At 35.8% G+C, this 25,030-nt stretch overlaps 1 protein-coding gene across 1 annotated transcript in view; it reads right to left on the reverse strand.

Annotated features, from left to right (window-relative positions):
* Smp_048430 (thioredoxin glutathione reductase) overlaps positions 1 to 19,283 on the reverse strand; it is a gene marked incomplete at both ends in the record, with an annotated part of 24,063 nt that extends 4,780 nt beyond the window's left edge. Inside the window, 13 exons of the mRNA XM_018794625.1 lie at positions 563 to 670; positions 2,459 to 2,615; positions 5,516 to 5,589; positions 7,455 to 7,559; positions 8,379 to 8,604; positions 12,837 to 12,952; positions 13,793 to 13,935; positions 16,102 to 16,155; positions 16,370 to 16,511; positions 18,809 to 18,933; positions 18,970 to 19,056; positions 19,090 to 19,150; positions 19,185 to 19,283. Of these exons, the coding sequence (XP_018649018.1) occupies positions 563 to 670; positions 2,459 to 2,615; positions 5,516 to 5,589; positions 7,455 to 7,559; positions 8,379 to 8,604; positions 12,837 to 12,952; positions 13,793 to 13,935; positions 16,102 to 16,155; positions 16,370 to 16,511; positions 18,809 to 18,933; positions 18,970 to 19,056; positions 19,090 to 19,150; positions 19,185 to 19,283 (1,497 nt within the window). The remainder of the gene's footprint in view (positions 1 to 562; positions 671 to 2,458; positions 2,616 to 5,515; positions 5,590 to 7,454; positions 7,560 to 8,378; positions 8,605 to 12,836; positions 12,953 to 13,792; positions 13,936 to 16,101; positions 16,156 to 16,369; positions 16,512 to 18,808; positions 18,934 to 18,969; positions 19,057 to 19,089; positions 19,151 to 19,184) is intronic.
* Positions 19,284 to 25,030: the final 5,747 nt, after the last annotated feature.

The raw sequence follows: 25,030 nt of genomic DNA on the forward strand, positions 1-25,030 counted from the left end.
CCTCGCTGTGACCTTCTCACCCCATCATTGTAAACAAAGATGGATGGTGGCTAGCAGGTACATCCAGCTGACGAGTCCCAAATAGGGCGAAACGTGCGTCCTGGATTCCACTGCTAGCCACTATCCATCTTTGCTTACAATGCTTGTGAGTTAAGGCCATATCGAAGCAATACGCACAGTATGCACATATGCCAATTAGAGACTAACCAGTTGCAGTCCTAAACATCAATGGGAAGATTAGAACAAACAATACTAAGTGAATTTAAACTTCACCTCATTGCACAAGCAAGTGGCTATTAGGACTCAGTAGCTGAGTGGATAAAGTGATGGCGTTTGAAGCGAAAGGTACTGGGTTCGAGTCCCAGAGTGAACATCGACTCTGAGATGCTGGTATATTCAGCTGACGAGTCCCAAATAGGACGAAACACGCGTCCTAGATTCCACTGCTAGCCACCATACATCTTTGCTAACCATTTTATAGGTTTTGATAAAATTTATATATTGTGGTCAGTAATGAATTTTTCATTAAGAAAAAGAGAAAATAAAATATTTCCAGACATACTTCAATATCTTTATCACCATACTTTTCAATTGCATCTTCTTCACTTAATCCACAAGCCCCATATTCAAGTGGAGTGAAAACCGTTGTAGCAACATTGGAATAGTCAGTCTAAATGAGAACATGTACAAATAGAAATAATTATAAAAAATATATACATGTGAAAAACTACATAGTCTAGTGCTGACAAATGAAAAACAAGTTTTGATAGTAATTAAACGCCATATATACCCTTAATCATGAAAGATAGGAACAAATATCGAAATAAACACAGTTGTAACAACGATTGATTTAAGTAACTTTGGGAAAGGTTGAATTTTTGAAGAAAGTCGAAAATATCTGAGCCATTTTGTTGTGAAAAAAATTGAAAAAGTCATTATGTAATCAAGGAGTAAAAGAGAGAGATAATGGATGAACTAATTATTGTATATATTTCTAGGTTTTACAATACAGTCATGAAAATTGTGGATCTGATTACAGATTATTTGAACAAATTAACTAGACTGAATACACGTGATCAAATCAGGAGGGTGAATACGAGGAACTGAGTACCGATTCTCAACGGAACAACACGAATATTCGTGTTGTTCTGTTGTACTATTTAAACTTGGATTAATTTTAATTTGGTCATTTATCCTCTGAAGAAGTGGCCTACACTGAATCACGAAACGTCAGAAAATCTAAATTTTCTACTCATTGGGATATTACAAGTATATTATATATTTATAATTGAAATTCATGATCATAAACCTAATCTTTATGGTCAAAAAACGTTTGCACAAGCCCTCCCCTTATATTGGCCAACGATATAAGAGTGAGTTTTAGCTGAATTTGGATTAACCACATTCGTTTAAAAAAATATTTGATTTTCTAAGTTCTCACTCTCTGAGCTTTTACATATTGTAGTATCTGTCTCTTGATTTTTGCATAACTTCCATAAAATTGATTTTTTTTTATCAAAACATTTTGTTAATTATCTTACTAAATATTCTAATATTTAGCATTTGTATAATTACATCTTTTCAAATTTTTACAAATAATTACTTTACTATAATCCTCTTTCTCCCAATTACTTAGCCAATTATTCGATATTACTTCGATAGTCACTATGAAGTTATATAAATATCATGTTACACCACTAATCCGTTATTATCCTATTGTTGTAAACCATATACTTATAGTGTGAAATCATGATTAAAAAAAACTTATCAAAAGGAAATTTACAGTAGAATAAGCTAACAGTTATGTTTATAGTCGGTGCTGTTACTTAATGAGGCAACATTTTAGTTCGGTTGATGCAACTTGAAATTAGTCACCAATGTGTAGTGATCAGAAGAACAAAGATACCAAAGTTTATATAAATATTCATATTAAAACAGTATATATGAAAAAAGTACATCGAACATAGTAGAATGAAGAATGATGTAAGTTTGAAGTGAGAAAAGAGATACGGCTAGTAATAAATGTGACAGTTATTCAATACATATCGGCCAAACCTAAGTTATCTGCACCTTTAGAATGATGATGTAATTGTGTGATACTACTCGGTATACTTGATAAACAGTCAAATAGTTAAAGGCCTTATGTTTTATTTTGTTTGATCATGAGAATGGGATATTTATTTATTATTTACATAGAAACATGTGGTTGAAAGTCAAGAATATGAACGTAGATAGAGCTAGTGATATTTAATCAGTTATTCACTTAAGATCATTTCTTTACTGCGAAGTACGGAAGTCTAATGCCTTCTGGATTGTCGAACTTTGTTGGGTTACATATTGCTTTAACAGAAAAGGAATGTAGAATGAATGTACGATGAGCAATAAATAGAAACTTGAATTGGAATGAATGGATAAAACGAAGTTTCAAGAATTGTAAGTTCTGTTATTTTAAACTTACTAGTTCAGTTGCACCAGCAAACAGACGTCTAGCCAAATAGCGCCCAGCTTGAATAGCCACGGGAGTTAATTGTGGTTTTCCAGCATTGATATCTCCAATGGCATAAACATTACTGACTGTAGTTTGTTCATCATCTGTGCATACAACTCGACCATTCCTGAATTATTATACATTTCAATAATGAGAAATCAAACAAAATGGAGGTATTACAATAAACCGTTCTTGAAACTAGCACAGAATTAACTATATACTGAACATGTACCCCAGTACCAAGAGAAACTAGACAAACAATTGAATTATTACAATCAACTCTCGAATAAACATCCACGAGAAAGCTTAACTGTCATCATATTCAAATTGGCGTAATAACATCGGTAGTCTCAGTTTGTTATACTTACAAACAGTAGAGAGAGATAGCAACGAAAATAAATAAGGATAAAAGTCGAACAGCGGCAAAGCAGCGGGACCAGACAACATCCCGGGAGAGGCACTGAAAGCAAATGTAGCAGCAACTGCCAAGATACTCCACATCTCAGCAAGTGCGATAACTACAGGGGCATCACTCTTCTCTCAATACCAGGAAAAGTCTTCAACAGAGTATTGTTAAACAGGATGAAGGATTCCGTAGACACCCAACTTCGAGATCAATAAGCTGGATTTCGCAAAGATAGATCGTGTACAGACCAAATCGCAACTCTACGTATCATTGTGGAACAATCGCTTGAATGGAATTAGCCACTCTACATCAACTTCATTGACTACAAGACAGCACTTGATAGCGTGGACAGGACAACACTATGGAGGCTTCTTCGACACTACGGAGTACCTGAGAAGATTGTCAATATCATACGGAACTCCTATGATGGACTAAAATGCCGAATCGTCCACGAAGGACAACTCACTGACTCATTCGAGGTGAAGACCGGTGTTAGGCAAGGTTGCTTACTCTCACCCTTTCTCTTTCTCCTGGTGATCGACTGGATCATGAAGACGTCAACATCTGGAGGAAAGCACGGGATACAGTGGACAAGCAGGATGCAGCTTGACGATTTAGACTTCGCAGATGATCTGGCTCTTCTATCACACACGCAACAACAAATGCAGGAGAATACGACCAGTGTAGCAGCAGCCTCAGCAGCAGTAGGTCTCAATATAAACAAAGGGAAAAGCAAGACTCTCCCATACAATACAACATGCACCAATCAAATTACACTTGACGGAGAAGCTTTGGAGGATGTGGAAACCTTTACATATCTGGGCAGCATCATTAATGAACACGGTGGATCAGATGCAGATGTGAGGGCGGGGATCGGCAAAGCAAGAGCAGCATATTTACAACTGAAAAACATCTGGAACTCAAAACAATTGTCAACCAGCACCAAGGTTAGAATTTTCAATACAAATGTCAAGACAGTTCTATTGTATGGGGCGGAGACGTGGAGAACTACAAAAGCCATCATCCAGAAGATAGAAGTGTTTATTAACAGCTGTCTACACAAAATACTTCGGATCCGATGGCCAGTAAGTGAGTAAGTAAGTAAGTAAGTAAGTAAGTAAGTAAGTAAGTAAGTAAGTAAGTAAGCAAGTAAGCAAGTAAGTAAGTAAGTAAGTAAGTAAGTAAGTAAGTAAGTAAGTAAGTAAGTAAGTAAGTAAGTAAGTAAGTAAGTAAGTAAGTAAGTAAGTAAGTAAGTAAGTAAGTAAGTAAGTAAGTAAGTAAGTAAGTAAGTAAGTAAGTAAGTAAGTAAGTAAGTAAGTAAGTAAGTAAGTAAGTAAGTAAGTAAGTAAGTAAGTAAGTAAGTAAGTAAGTAAGTAAGTAAGTAAGTAAGTAAGTAAGTAAGTAAGTAAGTAAGTAAGTAAGTAAGTAAGTAAGTAAGTAAGTAAGTAAGTAAGTAAGTAAGTAAGTAAGTAAGTAAGTAAAAGTCGAACAAATGAAAAGTGATAATACGTTCAAAAGTTTAAAAAAAAAACAAGCATCTACAAAAATGACTAATTTCAAGATATTTTACGTATGATATTCAACCGGAGCTATAAGAGAAACATGAAATCTGCATAGCTTCTCCTTGATGCATTTAGTTCAAATAGTAGGCTCTTTTTGGACTTCTTCATTTTTCCAATCATTTTTTACTGTGAATCACGGTCAACTTACTACAAATATTACTCAGCTTTTTATGCAAAACAGATTTATTTATTTATTTTGCTCATATAATCACGTGAGTCATGTAAAAACACTACTACTACTCCTAGGACTCAAACTTGTGAATCAGTTATCTTTTCGTGACTATGAAAATTTAAGTAACAAGGTATTTGGAAATTGGATTCACATGATAATTGATTAATAGATCTGTTATGGCGTTTTTTTTTGTATTATCATCGTATTAGTTAATTACGGAATAACCTGTTTTGAAGTAAAAAAAAAGTTATATTGTCTAAAATCTAGTTATTACCAATGTGAGTAGTATAATATTTATTCACTATGTGTTAAAAACATGGGCTACTCTAGCTTTAGCGTTAAATCACCATCCACCACCCTTTCTCTAGTGAATGGTCGTATGTATTGTTTAATCAATTAGAATTCAGTAAGGAAAAATGGATGAGAATATAGTAGTTATTTATTAACAGTATTAGTCAAATAGTAAGTTTTTTCGCTCATCAACAGATAACCTAAAGTTAAAACAAAGATCAAACTGAATGATCAGATCATCATGTATGACTTGTTCTGAGATGACCTGTAGTAAATCAAGTCGAGGATGAGGTGTATTTACATTATGATACTAAATTATGATAATTGCATATTGTGAATCGAATAAAGTTATGGCGTTTGAAATGTTAGACTTTGGCTTAGTAGTTAAACAGAATCGTACTTACAATGACGCCTAATATTTTGGAATTGGTCATGCATGAGGGTTTATGAGTGTGCACCTGCAAGCATTCCCAATTCAGAATGAAATAACAATGTAGTGCTCATCAGTTTTTATTACTTCAGCAGTTGATATCAGTCTGTGTTAATATGTTCAAAAACCGTATTTTTTAAAACTTAAAACAGTGATTGCAACCTACTTGTCTAGTTTAACACCCACGGTTTCACAAAGAACCTTCGATAATTGTGGTTCACGACCAACAGCAAAAATCACCTACAAAATAAAAATGAATAATTAGATTATTATCATCATTTTGCGTGATTTTATGGAAAGTCAGTTGTTTTACCTAGGTTACTAAATATGACAACGTCAAAAGTAATCTACTTAAGACAGATATCTTAGAGTTCATTGGAATAACGTTACACTAAGATTTAACAAAATGATTAGTTAAAAAGTACATTAAACGAGCGGTGTGTTACAATTATCTTGTTAAAAAAAACTCATTAACTGGTTGACTGCACAAAATTACCATTCTTATCACTCATTTAATAACTTGGACTGACTGGTGTTCATACTAATTCTCATGTCGTGTCGATCTTCCTAACTAATTCGAGAACAAGTAAAGAGATTTAAATTACAACACTTCAAAACTCGACAACCCAATATGCTCGTCCGAAATTTGATTTTCAGTATGCTGACCACAGTCTTTCTAACTGAAGAACTGTTAAGGAAACAGCTTAAGATGCTTGATTTTCGGTTTTGGATTTATTAAAGTTTAGTATGGGTATACATTTAAACGGGCTGAGGAGATCAGGCAGAGTAATAGATAGTAAACTGATCATCAAATAGAGACATAAGGGCAAAACCCGGTGCAAAGGTATAGCAGTTTAAGTTGTCACAATTCGTAACAGTATACAAAGAGAAAATGATATTTAACTAAACAAAGATAATAAGGGTTATTAAGGAAATTTTACTATGGAAACGAAATATTTGTTTGCTTCTGCTGGTTATAACATTATCAAGAAGTCAATTTATCAGTGAACCGAACATCATAGTACTAAACTATATGACTATGAAACACCAAATAATGTAAAACGAAATGAGACGTCTGAAAGAAACTAACCATTGGTTGTACTGCAATGTGATCAAATGACGCTATTAATCTATGTAGTCACCAGCAGAATTTGATGAGAAATATGTCTACGGATTTCAAGGTTGCAAATATTGAGTAAAAGAAACAACAATAAATTTGATCTTATTACAACCGTTATATTTGATTTGTGATCAAAAACACCTGAAACTTCGATTGTATTTACATTAATGATTACTTTGTTGTAGAGGTAATGAGTCGAACATAAAATATTGGTATAACATAGTATTGTAGGTGGACAGTGGTTTAGTGGTTAAGGCATTTTACTTCCAACCACTAAATTCCGATTTCGAACTCCGCTCTACCTAATTTACTTTAGGAGACGAGGCAGCATTATAACTCCTTACATTTACGGTGTGGCTTATACCCAAGTACCTGGTAAATGAGTTAGCATAGTATATAAGATACAATTAAAAAAGTAAGTAACCCAAAACGGAAAATGATGGGGATTGTTAACAACTAGTCGAGTATTATTAATTATATGAGTGATGGATTTTAAGAAAAAGTAAAATAAAACTACTGAACTGTCAGCAATTTGATGCAATGGAATCTCAAAATTGAATGAATAAGAGTTAATTTTAATAGTTCAAATAAGATATCATAATAGAAAATGGAGTTGTACATGCGTTCAGTGATTCCAATGAATCATATCTGCTTCACTTTACATTCTTGAATATGAAAAGTGAAAACTGTAATTACGTGATCAAATGTTAAGTTTATGGAAATACCAATGAATGTAACAAGTGAGAGAATTTATCTCCGTCAGCTAGCTACATCTTAATCAATCGATTCGCGCTTATAACTAATCAAATGAAGTAATTAATAAAATTAGGAAACGTAAGAAAAATGTAACATACAAGAACATATGAGTATGTCAAACATCTTGTCAACTATTAAGAATGACCTTCCCTTTAAGAAAATGATAGCAATATCGTAATATTAATGCAGAACGTTCGGGAAAGAATATGGATTTGATGTATAGACATACCGTTTCAAATTCTTCTTCAAACTTCTTACCATCGGTATAATGACCCTTAACAAGCAAAAGTCCAGGCTTATTATTTTCAGTATCTACTACTTTCAGTTGTTTGATCTAATAATAGAAGAAAAAAGCCAATTATACTTTATAAATAAGAGTACTGCTCTGAAATTTTACTGGGCAAATAATTAAGTTATAGAAATACATTAGAATTTTAATGGTATTTTAAATTTCAATTTTTTTAAACATTAATGACAACCAAGATTGCTTCTGAAAAACTAAACGAATATGATTTTTTTTAAAATGGTTAATAATAGCCTCAATTCATTGATTAAACAAAAACTTTCTGTCTTTTAGTTAGTTACAAGCAGACGATATGCAGATAGATCTATGCAAAAAAAGCATATCGTCAATAAAAAAAACTGATAAGTTATCTTGATTAGCTAAGATACGATGGACACAACTTTAATTTGTCAGAAATAGGTGGTAACTTAGAGAGTAAATAAATAGGATCAACAATTCTGGCAGAAATTTAGTTGATTAACTTAATTATAGTAATATAATACTAGTGATCCTTAGACGAGCTTGACGTTAAGATTATTGAAAATAGGCCAAGACTACTATATTCTAAATTTTAGGAGATTGCCAATACAAAATTATTCTCCAATTTAAAGATTTTGGCTTCTCTAGTTGAGTCACAAAAAATGTAAGGATTTGAACTAATTGTAGGATTGAGATAAAATGTATTCAAATAACATGTCTGCTTCCTTTGATCAATAGGGGAAAATGCCTAATTTTATGGAGAGAATTATTATTATTATAAACACTAATATATTGTTGAGCAGGAAAAGTCTATATTTTAATTGTTTTTCTATTAAACTATAAACAATTCATTGTTTTGTTTTGAAATTATATAAGAAATACATCACTAACCTCATCTGGTACACATAACTTTGCAAACTTGACTCCATGATTCTCCATATAGTCACCAACCTTTTCAGCCATTTGTTGATCAAAACCACGAAGTAAAATGGAACGAACCATAACGGTAACATCACCACCTAAACTAGCAAGGAAACCAGCACATTCCAGTGCAACGTAACTTGCTCCAATGACTAGTGTTTTGCCCGGGAAGTATGGCAAAGAAAATAAGTCATCACTGAAAAGGTTAAGCGATTTACGAGTGCATATAGTATGTTTCGCAATTGAACTTAGTAAGAAACATAATTTTGTGTGATGCTTAGATAAAATAGATAATTTTTCTGACTGGCATAAATATTGAATCAAACTGAATCTAGCATAGAAGAAATGCTCATTTACTCTGTATAAATCGGTAGGCAAATTAAAAGTGAGAATCTGACAGATATTCGTATCTATCTGAATCGTACAATTTACAACAGCATAGCAAGGTCAAGACCAACAGCCAATGACTTCATGAACTTATGTCTTGGTTTACCTTCTAGTTTTCTAAACCATTCATACTGTAGCCAACATTGCACATCCCGCTAGCTGGTTGTTAGGCATAAACGACACAAATTCCAGTTACGTCAGTTAATGAAGATTTACAACCTCACTAAATGATTTCCCAACTTTATTCAATTTTAGCATTGCTCACTAGGTCTCACCATACGCGGCCTACGCTTTGGAGATACCTACAATCTAGAGCCTGTAGCCTATAGACGTTATCGATTTCAACAGACTGTGTTTCCCAGACGTAGAGGAATACCAAGGGGTTTGTCATACAGTAAATTCATCCTTTGATAGGTACACAGACACCTCCCCAAGGTCACAACTAACGTATGTTCGCAAAAAGAACAAGTGAGCTTTCTAAATCAGTCATAAACACATTGTTGTATAGGGTATTCAAACGACTAGATAATGTCCGGGTCAGAACAACGACATATGGGGTGTTTGAAAAAGTCAGGATTAGTATAACTCTAAATAAGATGACTAAATTCTCGACTACGCCTCATCTTACACCAAATGAAATCAAGATTAACTCACAAACCTTACTTATTATCCAACAAATATGAGAAGTGAAAAGTACAATTATCTAGCTAATCACTTAGCATCAAGTTTACGGTAACATGTAGCTGGGTGTTACCGTTAAAGGTTAACAAATATAACTAAATTACAGTTGGAAACAAGATTTACGTTGGGCGAAAATCAAGGTTATTGGAAACCACAAAATCACCGATCATACAATTATTATCATTATCAATCATTAACCAGTTCATTAGTAGTGGGTAAAATAAATAGGTGATTCATTCAGTCTACATCAAGAAACTATATGAGTCAGTCAGTCAGCTACAACGTAGGACCAGGCACATATATGCATCGGTCCAAGTTACCATACCTCGTTAGCACAACAAGATTAACACCGGATTCATAGAAGTAATTAATTTAGTGGTGGTAGTATATAAAGAAAGGTTGTATATAAGGATATAGTACAGGAAGGAAAAAAGCTATGAAGCAATTTTAATCTCAAGGTTTAAGGGAAGATAAAGAGTGTATACACCTACGCCATTGTGATCGATTCTGAGCCATGTCACCTAGAGTCTCCAACCATTTATTACGATAGTCACGCGGACCCCAACCAGGTAGTCTGCATCTGCCAACATGGCTCAGACTAGAAGTTAGTGACTTCAAGCACTGATGCCACGTTTTGGTTTGGCCGCCCCTAACTCTCATCCAACCATCCCCTACACTAGTCAACATTGCGCGTCGTGGTAATCAATGTTCAGGCATACGTAACACGTGGCCCAACCATCTCAGTCGATGAAGATTCATGACCTCATCAACTGGTTTACCATCATTCCCTAACCTCACTATTACTTACTCGGTTATCCCAGCAGGTGCGAGCAATATTTCTAAGGCATCTGTGGTCAAATACTAGTAACCTACGAGTATCTTCTACTCTTAATGGCCATGTTTCACAGCCGTAAAGTAGAACAGAGCGAACTGCTGCGCAGTATACTCGTCCCTTAATTGATAGACGGATATCTCGTCTTCGCCATAGGTGGCGTAAGTTGGCAAAAGTCAAACGAGCTTTTTGAATCCGTGCTGAGATTTCGTCAGACACCAACCCATTAGGGCTGATCAGACTTCCAAGATAAGTGAAGTTGTCCACGCGTTCGACTACTTCACTCCCTATCCTTAGTTCAGGTGTTGACGCAGGCCAGTCCTGGAGTAACAATTTACATTTGGATGGAGAGAAACGCATCCCAAACATCCTGGCATTATTACTCAGTTCTAACAGAAGACTCTGCATTTTGTCAGCGTCTTCACCAAACAGGACTATGTCATCTGTGTATTCTAAGTCGATAAGTGAACCTCCTGGTAGAAGATCAATTCCTGAAAATTCAGTCGAAGAGAGTGTTATTTCCAGCAACAGGTCTATAATAAAGTTAGACAAAAATGGGGATAGTGGACAGCCTTGACGGACACTACTTGAGGTTGTAAAATCATATGACAGTTCGCCATAAGCTCTCACTCGACTGGTAGTGTTCGAGTAGGGAGCCTTCACAAGGTTTATGTACTTCTCAGGTACACCTTTCAATGACAGACACTGCCACAGAACCTCTCGGTCTACAGAGTCAAATGCTGCTTTCAAGTCAAGAAAAACTAACATTGTCGGACGCCGATAAGCATGTCTGTGCTCTAAAACTTGACGAATGGTGAGTGTGTGGTCGATACAGCCACGACCAGGTCTGAAGCCAGCCTGATTTTCTCGTGATTGCAGTTCACGAGTCTTAGTTAGGCGCCCGATAATTATTGAGGCTAGTATTTTAGATGCTATGTTAGTCAGACTAATCCCTCTATGGTTATCACAGGATGATTTTGGTCCCTTCTTATATATTGGGACAATCAGAGATTGTGACCAGTCAGATGGGATTACGTCCGTCTCCCAGATTTTAGCCAGAATATTAGTCAACCTAATCGCTAAAATTGGCCACCATATTTAAAGACCTCTGGAGCCAATCCATCTGGACCAGCTGCTCTTCCTCGTTTCAGATCACTTATAGCCTTTTGAACTTCAAGTAGGGTTGGGGGGCCTACTTCAATGTTCCATTCAGGTTTTCTGGGAATAGTAGGTAGTTGTGCAGTAGCTGAAGGTCAGCTAAACTGCTCCTTAAAGTTTTCCGCCCATCGTTCTAAACGTCTGGGTTGAGAGAAGATAGGGGTTCCGTCTTTTTCCGAGATTGTCTCACTTACACTTGACTTCTTAATTCCGGTTTCTCTTATTAGTCTGAATAGTTGTCTGGTGTTGCCTACAGCCGCTGCCTTTTCCATCTCTTTTGCTTTCGTTGCCCACCACTGCTCACGATCGTTCCTTAGACTTTTAGTTAACCTACATTTGATTTGTTTACGCTCTTCGTCGTGTTCAGAGCCTGATGAGATGAGTTTACGCGAATCCATCAGTGAAATAGACTTAGAGGAAATCCACTGGTTTTTTGGAGCCCTATGGTTTAAATGACTAATAGATGTTACTGCTGTTTCCACAGCTGTTCGTACGTCTTTCCAAGCAGCATCTGGGTCAGTCTCGTTTACAGAACTGCCTAGATGTGAACTCAGTTGTTCCTAGAATTTACATTTGGCTTTCTCGTCCTCCAATTCAATCCTAATGGGTCTTCTTAGTGTACGTTTCCTGCGTCCATTGAGGCGCAGACAAATGCGCGCTCGTATTAAAGCGTGATCAGAGTCTAAACAAGTATTCCAATACGAGCGACAATCTTCTATTGAGCCTCTCAAACGATAACTGATGACAATATGGCCTATTTGAGTCCATCGTTGGTTTGGTGCAGGTGGTCTCCAGGTTAGACGATGTCTCTCCTTATGCTTAAAATTAGTGCTTGCTAAAAATAAACGATTGTCTGAGCATAGTTGCAACAGACGATCACCATTATCGGTTCGTTGAGCCGGAATACTAAAACACCCACCTAAATGTCTTTCTGTTTGATTTAAGCTGCCTACCTGGGCATTAAAGTCACCCGCTACGACTACTATGTCTGAGCGCTTAGCTTTCTGAAGAAGCTCAGAGAGCTTTCTGTAAAAGTCATCTTTTACTTCATCATGGCTGCAGTCAGTGGGAGCGTAGGCAGATACGACAAAAAGGCAACGACGTGTGTCCCTATCCTTCCGAGTTCTTACGGAGCCATTTAGCCGGACAGCACACAGGTGACTGTCAAGAAACTATATGAACAATGTACATGTGATCCAATTCAACAAATATTTGACCTAGATATGTAAAATACCAAGTGAACACATGGTTATATTCAATAAAGCTAAATGCATAATAACTTATTCATATATTATTTGCCTGTTGCGTGTGGATGTATTGATAAACACATAAACATAACCAGTATAATGATTTAAGAAAATACAACAAACCTTGTGATCCCATATTCAACTGCTCCAGGTATTTCTGGGTATTTTGGACGTTCACCAGTAGCTAAGATAATTTTGTTTCCAGTTATTGTAGATACTTTTTGATTCTTATCTGTTATCTGGATGGGGTGAAGATTTTTAAAGAAAATCTGACCTCACAATGTTTGGTTTTCATACCACGATAACAGACAGTTAGTACCCAAAATAAAATTAAATTTAATACACATTTTGGAAAAAAACAGGGAGTAGTCATTAAATGTTGAAATTCTACTTGATGTTGATCTATAGGAAAACAGCATCAAGACTTTCCAAGTCAATTATACATTGCATTGTGCATTCAAATACTATCCTAAGCATTAAAAAACTCAGCTTCAGGAAGGTTGTATTTTAAAAAATGAGGTCATTAAATAGGATTTAAAAATAAACTCAAAGTATGATATATCTCAATAACTAAATCATATAGAAACTAATCCCATCCAAAAGATGTACACTAGGGAGGAATAACAAAAACATCAACTGATAGTAATATCTGAACCTGGCATATGGTGATCAGATATATTTATCCATACTTAGAGTATAGCACAAGTTTTCATTAACATTGTAGGTATGCCTCCAATAACAAGAACTAGGTTTAAAAACTCATGTGTTCGCTCTTCATTTAAAAAAGTTGATGATTCACACAATAAACCGACGATACATGTTTGTTGTTAGATTATGTATGGGTAGTGACGAACAGCGAATTATCTTTCAAAAACATAAGCAATCACAACTGTCTATCAAACTTCACATTTGCTTAAACTTTATACATGAAATAAATGAAGACAATTTTCTGCAGAACTATCGCAAGATTTGGAAACTGGGTGAAATAAACAATGAAAAAAATCCAAAAAATTTCGGAAATAAGGCATACAATTGACTTTAAATAATTATTTTAAAAAGTTCACCCAAACAAAACATACCTGCACCTCATGAGGGCTTATTAGCCTCCCTTTAGCATTTAGATACGTGACTTGATTATCTCTTAGTGCAACTTTATAACCCCAGTTCAAAGAACCAATATGACTTTGAACCCCTTCAACCATAGTTGACCAATTATGCGAAACTGAAATTAGAAAACATAGTGGAAACACAACAAAGCTTAAGTTTTTTATATGACACCTTATAAGATGTATATGTGATTCCAAACCATAATTTGCAGAAAATCCTTAGGGAAAAGGGTCATAAGACACTAGCTTATCACATCCATGTAAGTATTTAATACATGTCGATAATAAAATACATCATGCTCATCTATACAGCAGTATCAGGTGATAAGAGGTACATATCAAAAACAGATAAATACCGAATGAGTTCAAAATTTAAAGATTACAAATAAATCAATAAATCAGTCATCATTGTGCTATAGTTTGTAGGGCTACTATCACTACAGAAAGGAACATCAACCACTAAAAGCCTTGAAGCATCTCTCTTATGAACTCCGTTTATTAAAACTTTTGAACTATTAATCGTGATTGTTAGGGCTAGGCAGAATAATAATCCCTCTGGGAAGTTACAGATGGCTAATGTGTCACATGTGGTTTCTAATTAAACAACAACTTCCAAAAGCAGTGCACCGAAGCTTAAGTATTAATATGGTGTGTGCTACTGATGTCGACAGATATGAGTAGTATGTATCATCAGTAGAAAGTAAAATGTCTGGTGGCAGAAGGTTAAGAAGATCAAAGAAAAGAGAATGATTGATGTGGAAATGAAGGAACAATAAAGTCTGGGACGATTGATTGATATTTTGTAAATGAAGTATTTACTGTATGGTTCTCATATTTTACTAAGATATTCTGTAATTTTATATTCAAATACATTTGGTTGTCCCCACTTGTGTTCTCATTCACCACACTAATATCACTTGGAATTGGTTAAGGATGTCCAAAAGAATATAAATTGTTATAACGCATCAATTTGCCCTCTTAATATATATATATATGTGTCCAATGATACAGGAAATACGTACGAGCAGTCTTGGGTGCTAATCGGTCCTTCCTATCTGCCTAGCCCAGCCCGTCAAGTCCAGAACACAAATAACAGCCTCAGCAATATGAATCATTATTTACAAGCATACTGGGTTATATATACTAACCAAACAGACCACACATATCAAAAATAGAAAAATAACATTTGTACAGTAATTGGCCAATGTGGCTATGGATAGGGGGAAAGTAATCAATAATAATAGTTCCAAGGTCAAACTAAAGGTTATGATAAGAGGAACACAGAAACGATTAGGTCACTTATTTAACAACTATCCAATAGGGAATGGGCATATTGTATTTGTCCATAAATAGACCTCAGATTTAGGTCACTTATTTAACAACTATCCAATAGGAATAGGCGTATTACATTTGTCCATAAATGGACCTCAGATTTACGATTCATAATTCGCCAGGGGATATAACATAAATACGTTTGAAAACGAATAAGTACCCGATGTTATAAGACACAAAGGGATAAGGTTTCAGTTAACCTATTCCTAATCTCAGTTATTTCGAAAGTCTAAATCATTTACTGAAGTACATATTAGTCGGCAAGTATTAGACAGTTAATATTTTCATAAGTTAAGGCCGATCACAAATTACATGTCTTAATGCAGTCACTAATATTCTTCATTTTAAATAATATAGTTGAAGAACTAAAGATTGTAAAATAACCCGGCAAGAACTAGAGTCAGTTACGATGGTTAGAGATTCCCTTATTCGACTAATAAATACCAGACAGGAACTTGGTGAATGATAGAAAATACTGTTGAGTCGGTCTGTTAATGAGACACACTAAACAATGAAACCATTAGCCGCCTGATAAGAATTTACTAATTTTCCGACTTGTTTTTTAAGATTTTAATAAACATAGTGAGTTTTCGCATCAATACATCACCAAACCAAAAGTAATCTGAGGACATAAGCCATTTATCTTAGTGAAGATCTTATAAACATAAATTACGAAGACAGATGATGCTAAATATCGACTTTAACGAGTCTAACAAAAACTGTGTAATCATTTTAGTTTAAAACAAATGAGCCATCATATTGTTAGTTTAATTTCATCTGCAGACTATCACGGTATGTGTGAAGATACAACACTGATGTTTTATATCTAGTAGACTAGATTTTCACTGGACCACAACGAATAAATGTTCAGAAAAATTAATTATTGAAAACAGTGGTGATAATTTTCGTATTAAAAGGTGGTTGAACAAAAAAAGAAAAACAAACATTACTTTTCGAACGATCCAAACTCCATCCGAAATGCTCTGCATCTTCCAAAGCATGACCTAGCAATCATAAAAACATTGTGTTATTAGAGCACATAAATATATGTGATAAGGCTATGCCGAAAAATATAAATTTCAGATAGATGCTAATCTCATGAAAATTAAAACTCAGAGAACCGTGACGATTTAAATCACACTGACAGTTTAGGTTCTAGTTATCCTATTGACTAAAGAATAATGGTCAAATACCGAAATGATTTATTGCAAAACGTACTTAAGAGTCCAGCTTGGTGCATTAATTTTTTCGGGATACATCCGACGTTTACACACGTCCCACCTAATCCCCAGGTGGTACCTATTGGAGTAGGTTCTACGTAGTCCAAAACGGCTGTTTTCGCACCGTATTTAGCAGCCTCCTACAGGATAGAAAACAAGAATACCATGTACTGACGTTTCACAACAAACCAAACTAAAATTTACATTGCCTTGCCCTGACCCTGAAGTACCCGTCCTGAGAGTAGAGTATGTGATAGCGTAAGCCAATGAACGATTCAAACCCTTCATATAACAGTGGTGACCAATGGTTGGAAACAGTTTCGCATCGGTCACAATGGAACAGATGGATTCACTCTTTGTCTTTCTTTCAATTTCAAGTCTTGGAATTATTTTATACCACTGATCCCAGAAATTATTTCTTCTCAAATCATGATTTTTGTGCTTATTCCTTCTTATGATCACTAATTCTTCTACTACTTCGTTATTTACCCTAATAATCCCATACCCTTATGTTTATTTGATGTGGCAACTTGAACAGATGTACCTATCTGCCAGGTTTTACGGCTTTGATTACTAGGTGACTGATAATCAGAGATAGGACTCCCAATGAAATTGATTGTATTATTCGTATATTCACGACAAAAAGGAGTTTAAACCAGGAATGGTGTGAATAAACACGAGCCAGAAGGGTTATGATTTTAATCTTTCTTTAGATGAGTAAATGAGTCTAGGATAGATATATGGTTGGCTCTGACATAATGTCGGTTAGTTTATAATGCTTCTCCAAAATAAAAATAAAATGGTACGATTCACAAACCAGAGGAAACACTAATTTGAAAATGTACACAAACTGTAAATTAAAATAAACTACTGAGAACAATTTTCTATTGTTTGGCCGATTATCTCCAGACGATAATTACGACCCTTTTGAAGAACCTTCTAAAAGCCTACAATTAATTGCACTATTTAATGTTTACTGAGTTATTCTCAAATTTACAGGTATTTCTTGTCCTTAGTCGACATATTGCAGAAGTAAACAGGAAATGATCATCCTACTCAATATTTACACTAAATAAGAATGGTTCTAGAAAAATATTTTGGGTAGTACATATATTACACAATGAAAAGTAATACCCGCAGCAAAACCCAATGTTCTATGATTGGGACAGTTTTATTACACGCTAAAGTAAGACTGGACAACGCATTAACGCCGAAAGCTTTTCAAATAGGATACGTGCAAATATATACTGGAACGGAACCTTAGTTTTACAAAAACTATTTTGGTCTGTAGAAGATACAGATTAATCAGAACAAAAGAGTTAGCAGGTTAAATTTGCACTCTTTGCAAAAGCATAAGGCGCAAAACAAAAAAATGTGAAAGCTACGTAAGCTGGGCAAACACAATCAAAAACAAAAAACCAGACAATGAATTAATAAAATCAGAGATCTAAAGAAAGTCAACCAATGAAAGTATCTGTACTACTAAAACTGAAAACGGTGCATGTTACACAAGTTAACTAAAATCTAAACAAATGAGTGTGCAGGAAAGTATGGCAGTTGATTCTTTATCTGTATTTCTTGAATTGACGGTTGTTTCGACTTATTCAATGAAGATTTCTTGAGACATAGTTTTTTTATTGAGGTTTGCCAGACAAACAAATCATGTTACAAAAGACTTTTGATATGAACACTAACAAAAGGGTCAGCTCACGATGAGCTACAGTTCGAATAGGATATACCTGCTATTGTTGATCAAGACTTTAATTCCTCATATGTCTTGCATTTTGTCATAAACATCTCTCTAGTGTTATTGGTTCACTTGCTTTCAATCCTACGGGATATGTAGATGACGAAACTGCTTGCACATAAAACATAAGTATTTTACGAGAATCGTGTGGATCCAGATATATTTGGGACTCATTCGTTACTGTCTTTTTAATTCAATGTTGTTCATATAAATGTGTGCTACTTCATACTTGGTGACGGTGGTTGTAAAGGAGGGTTGACACAACTATTTCTAAACCTAGTACAAAACCATACACTTGCCGTCATATGACCTTTAACAGACTAAGCAGTCTGAAAGTCACGCGAACATCATAAGAGCTTTTGATAAGCTATTTGTAAATTATACTCGGTCGGTTTGAATGAGGAAGACGTATACAATAGACTTGATGAAATCTATTCAAGTCAACTCTGCGCCTGCTTCCCAGATGGAAGAGACTCAAACGTCAGATGCTTATTTTGCTCGTTTGAACCTCCATTTATTAGTTAGCATTCGAGGTCTGATTAAACCTAGAACCGTGCTTACTTGGTAAATTTAGTCATCTGAAGATGTTGTAGCCATTGAATGAACAAGTATTTTTGGAATGTGTTCAATGTAATGAGAATACATACAAAGAAAAAAGATTTGAAATCCATCGTAACAAAGAGAAAGTACCTTTCCAGCAGCAAGTCCACCAGATCCTCCACCGATAACTATCAAGTCATAGTCATACTTGCTTTCATTGACAATACCCGCCAGTTCATCATTACTGTAGTATTTTAATACTGTTTGAGAATCCCCTTGAACAACACATCAGGGAGTTTCATACTACTTACCGATGAATTTGCCCCTAACAAACATTTGAGGAACTGTTTCAATCTTAGAGAAGCTGGCTAAACACTTCTGAATGGCCGAACCATTGGCTAAAAGGGGAATAAAAGAAGATTTTGACATACATAGTTGATCTAGTTCAATTGTAGCATGCTTAATTTTTGCTTCAGCCAAAACATCTTTCACCTACAAAATACATGAACGAAAATCAACCACCAACCTTTTTGCAATAAGGACAAGTTGTCTTGCTAAACAATATTACAGCCGCTGAATCTACTGTTTTTCGCAGCCATTGGGATGTTCCATCAGCTGGAGGCATGGTGTATGTCTGGAACAATTAAAAAATTCACATGTTAGCAGAGAAAAAAATGAATCTGAAAACTTAACTGAACAAAAAACCACTGGGTGCTTACACAGTTTGACATGCAATTAAAACAACATAGTTTTGTCTAGATGTGTGAATTATTTTGTGCTGTAAGAGTAAGTCATAAAGAACCAACTTCATTACAAACATCGTGTGACGAGAACTACTAGCATGTTTGAGCTGACATTTTAAAAACTTGTTACAAATAATCTCTACTCACTGCCTTCTCGTGGCGGGTGTTGTTCACAAAAGTGAGAGGACGAAAAGCGAATGTCCGGCGCCTTAACCGGGTTGGTGGATGTGGAGGATCCACCTAGGGGAGTTGGAAAACCCTGATTCCAAACCAATGGTGCACATGGGCTCCAAGATCCTGAAGGAACGAATGGCGTATGAACCAACTGTTGGTCACCGGCTACCATGGGACTGCATCTCCTTACGATGTTCCACTGCCTTGTGGAGTAGACCTTCAGGTCAAAGGCTCCGGGTGTGGCCCCCTAAGAAAACCACCTGCTTCAGTCTGGGCACCTGGGCAGTATCACGGCCCTCACACAAATCGAATGAGATTTGTGAGGCGCATATTTATCTGGTGCTTTCTTGAACCAATATTTGTGTTTAAATAAATAAATAAAATAAAAATTAAGCATTAATATTGGTGTAAACTGAGTATGGTAAAAAAAAATTGAAAAACAATAAAATGTGTAAAGGTAACTTGGTGAGAATTGGTGCTGATAATGACTAGTGATACGTTCACTACACCAAAACTTGTGCTAGATTATCAACCAGAACATTTTAAACTCTTGTCCTACTGTATATATGTTCCGGTGACAAAAATGTCACTTTTGAAGGTCAGACATATCGGGTGCCCCAATTGTGAGGTTAATGTATACATATGTAGGACATGCAAACAAACAGATTGTCAGCTAAATACTGCTTGGACACAATAAGTATGGGGCATTGAGTGCATGTGATGACAATTAACTATACGCAAAAAAGCAACTGTCAGCTAACGACTTTAAGTCCCAAGCTTAGAATTCTAAATTGTTTTTATGAGCAACCTTATGTAGGTAATCTACTTGGATGTCGGAAATGGTTCTCAATTTCCTATGAGAACAACATAAGAAGAACAGCCTCACAATAATGATAATAATAATAAGGTAGTACATGATTGTGGTTGTTTTCGGTGGTAGGATGTTAATCGACATCTGGCTAGCGACCATGGTCTTAGCAATTAAGTAATTAGGAGCCAGAAGAAAGAATCAGCTGTGCTATCTGACAGTTAAAAGCTTTACGAGGTTATTTTTAGCATCAGAAAAAATGCAAATCTTCGGGCCTCTAGTTGGAAATGACGGGAATCTAAGCCAACATAAATAAAGACTCTTACGACCCCAATTTATCCACTTTGTGCACGCAAAAAGACATTTTACCGATTCATTTCTACGATTCCATGTGCATAATAAAGGGAGACACACTTTGTGATATCGACTTGCGTTTATACAGAGACTTCTAAACCAAGACATCAGACGATGTCGCTGTCAAGAGGTTGATGTTTGAATTGATACAATGCAACAAAATGCAACGCAGAAAGATAAAAATCCTATAGATATAAATATCAGTAACCCGGACCATACCAAAAATACATTCAAATAACGAATATGACACCAACTCCAAGTATTTATACTTTGCGCCGGTAAGTTGGTGTGATCAAACAGTTCCAGCTGGCCAATCATTTTGGGGGCATGTTCTCTTGAGTTCAATGTAGGACATTTTTTAGCAGAATAATCTGAGTTCGTGCATATGCGTTGATAGTTCTTTAGTCATTTTAATTAGAAACTGCAAGTACATCGTCCATATGAAAAACTAGCCAACTAAGTAATATTCCTCAGCTTTCTGTGAAAACAGAATACATAAAATGTGACACACACTGCTACCAGTGCTTTTCAATGACTAGATCTAGATATTTTAGATTCAACAAGGGGAATCGACATGCAAAAAACCTCTCCAATACGAACCTACGGTTCTGACTTAGTAGCCTAGGTTGTTCGTTCTGTTGATGCTACGTATCTGACCTAAACTATTTGTGAATCTATACAAATTCATTCTACAACGCTGGGTTAAACATAGAATTAAGCCAAAAATACCTCGCATATGATTCGAATTCCCTTGGATTTATATCGTATCAAACTTCTGTCTATTCCAAATCTTCATTACACAGAGGCAGGAGTTACCCAGGTGAGTTTCATAATTCTATTAGTTAATCTTGTACCATACTTATGATGCACAGTAACACTTCATAGTTACTACAGTATATATATTAGTCATATATTCTATCATCCCGCTCAAGTTTTTGTCCAAATCGTGTACATTTATGCTACATAAGTCGACATTGTGCATGAAAACCCATTTCATGTACATAAACAATCTCAGGCTAAATACTTCGTCATATCGCCGTACGTAATATGTTACTTGACGCTAGACACTAAGCTTTGTGGATCAGCCTTTTACGAAATGAACATATTATCTTCACGTCTTTCACTTTAGTTACATTGGTTGTTACCATTTTTACTAATACTTACGCCTTGCATTTACTGTTGTCACACACATTAAGCCATGACTAGACTTCCTTGCTAGCGTCAGTCATCTTAATTCCGTTGCAATAAGATTTTCTGTGACTGCTTTCTTTAGTGCGTAGTCTCTGTTTAGGTAAGATCAAGAGACAGTGATGTCCTTCGTTATGATTACCTGTGCAATAAGCTCGATACAATTCTGAAAAGTCGGAGCGCTCGAAGGTGCTTGGACTAAGAAGTTTCCGAACCTGTGCAACAATGTGGTCCACCAGTATTGAAACGGAGTGAACTCGATAGACGAGACTTTTGAGATTCACTCATGAACTGAAATTCTGCGTAGTTGAGTAATTAGCTGTGCGAACCTTAGACGGATCAGTGACAGAAAACCCAGAATGGTCACATCTGGAGGATAAGCTATTGTCTATCTTAAATAACTAAGTTTCACTTCTAATAGGTTACGAATATTCGTGAGCGTATTTGAAGCTAGGTCGGCTGTTAATTCGTGGGAAAAAAGCACATGATGTTAAGGTGTTGTTTTGATAGGTATCTTTGATCCCAACAGAATCTATTAAACGTTATGTTCGCAAAGCGAACTGTGCAGTTCAAATTCACACAGCTGGTGATCGATTTAAGGGGATGTATGATCTTGAATTAGTCAGAGCATATTTGAACTGTTATATACTAGGGAAGAAGTAAGTACAGATAACTTACGGGACCTATTATTGGACTATTGTTCTATGTATATTCCTATTGTATAACTATTCAGTAACCAGATTATCTGTATCTATATTCATTTTATTGTAAGCTTCATTTTGACCTATTGATTATTATTATATGATATACTGTTCCTATGTTATGCTCAGTTTATTGATTATTGTCTCCCACGCTTACAGCCTCATTTGGCTTGGTTTTGTACAAATATTATTTTCTATTTTATGGTGTGGTGTGGTCTGCCTGTCTGATACATAAACAAGGTATGCTTGAAATAAACGATTCGTATTGCCGAGGCTGTTATTGGTGTTCTGGACTCAAGAGGACGGGCTAGGCGGATTAAAGGCCAATAAGGACGCTAGATTACTCATACTAATCGAACGTCATTGTCACAGTGTGAAGGTCGTAGAAGTCGTATTTCTATTGGCGGGAAAATCACGCAAGTTACGTCCTTGTTTAATTCGTAAGGTCATAAAAAATCGGCGACGGCCTTGATCAAGACATAACGATTGGGCGACGGCTAGGTCAAGTCATAACATGAACGACAAGCTGGTATTGGCTGAGGACGCGAGGGTTATAGAGATATTACGAAAGCGAAATTATTTCTCAAATAAGCGTTTTGTGGTTCAGTTTTTCAAGGTGAGAGTTGCAAACAAGGGCATTGGGGACTAATGAGTAGCCAGAAACCTTTCGGAGAGTTTTAATCATAGGTTAACTCAACATAGTTGTTTACGAGAGCGATAACCTATAAATGTTGAGAATGCGCTTGGCAAACCAAATACTGAAGCAGATTCTGAGGCACAAAGCCGATCATGGTATCTTCCACGCCAGTACTTATCGCAGAACTTACCTCAGAATAGACGAACATTGTACTGGGCCTCCTCAGGGTACTCGTGGCCATCGTAGCTAGTGTAGAGGAAAGGAATAGACATTTAAGAGTGCTATAACCTAATTAGGGTGTTCTAGGATTTTTATGACAGAAAGAGGTTTTGTGGTCCAAACAACTTTTCATCCGTCTGAAGTGGCGCCATCCCTCTCGATTTCTCGATTATTAGGGAGGCTGATCAGTTTTTTTAATGAACACGAAGAGTTTGAAATGACCTAGTATCCAAACTCAAACATCTTTGATGACACAAAATTCATAATTTAAGTGTAGTCTAACGACAAACTATCGTTCTTTGGATATATTATTCACCGAAATTGGCACAGAAAAACTGCAGACTGAAGTTCATCAAAAGTCGACCTACACAGATCAGATCCTCAATTACAGTAGCATCGTGAATACAAGAACTCACAAAATCAACTGCATACGGACTGTGTTCAGATGTGCGAAAATAAGTTGAAGTGTGCTAGAGGTTCAGAATAATGAGGATAATTATCTAGTGACAAAGGAACGGCTACCCAAGTAACTACATAGGAAATTACCGACTCGACTCATCAGTAGAAACGAAATCAAGCAGCTCAGTTTAAGCAAATCAAAACACAATGGTGAACGATGCTTTCTATGTTGTAACGTGGAAAGCCACACAAGACGGCGTGAAAGCCCGTTACGAAGTAAATAAATATAAGTGTAAAGTAAACAGAATGCACGTGAACAACATTTTCTCTAGAAGTTATAAACACCGATTTCGCCAAATATTGGTGAAGCCCATATGTAGAGTATTAGGGACTGTAATTGTGAATTAATTATTTATAACAATGAGGAGAATGTCTCTAACAACGAAGGAAAACTGTTCTACCCAAAGAAAAAGGGCAGAATAACCCAATTTTCTCCAATAGTGAGCAATGAATCACTGAATAAGAACTAAACAATTAATCGAGGGTCTTACGATTAGTTACTGATTATCTAAAACAAATATTCCCAATAATCCTGGAGACGTCAAATAGTTTATCACGATTCATAAGTTGTTGACAATATACTAATATTAATTGCGAACAAACGAAATGTGCTTGAATAAATAGGCAATGAAAGTGACGTTGAAAGTAAGAAGGGAAGTAAAGAAACTCTGACTCAGAGAATGTATACATAGCGTAATTCCCACACCACCGTAAATGAAAACAGCAATCTTGGCTTCGACTCATATAAAAATCTCTTCAACACCTGCAACTACTGAACCCTGAAGCCGACGGAGTTTATGCAGAACGAAATTTCAGAGTGACCGAACAGAGATCGTAGATCAAAATGTCAATTGGTTTGATGTTATCTCTTGTTTTACGCAGATAAATCACCACTTCATTTTTCATATGATGCTAAGCCTTTGCTCTTGAGCTAAGTTCACGAATCTGTTTCATTTCTGTAGACGATACTGCTTCTTGCATGAGACACGTCCTGCTTTCACTGGACTGCAGTTACTATGTCTTACGGTCAGCGTCCTCCAGTAAATAACTGGTTTGTAAGGTTCTATAGTAATCTTGCCTATTCACTTA

This window comes from Schistosoma mansoni, chromosome 1 (assembly GCF_000237925.1).
Source record: "Schistosoma mansoni strain Puerto Rico chromosome 1, complete genome".
In the NCBI taxonomy this organism is placed as follows: domain Eukaryota; kingdom Metazoa; phylum Platyhelminthes; class Trematoda; order Strigeidida; family Schistosomatidae; genus Schistosoma; species Schistosoma mansoni.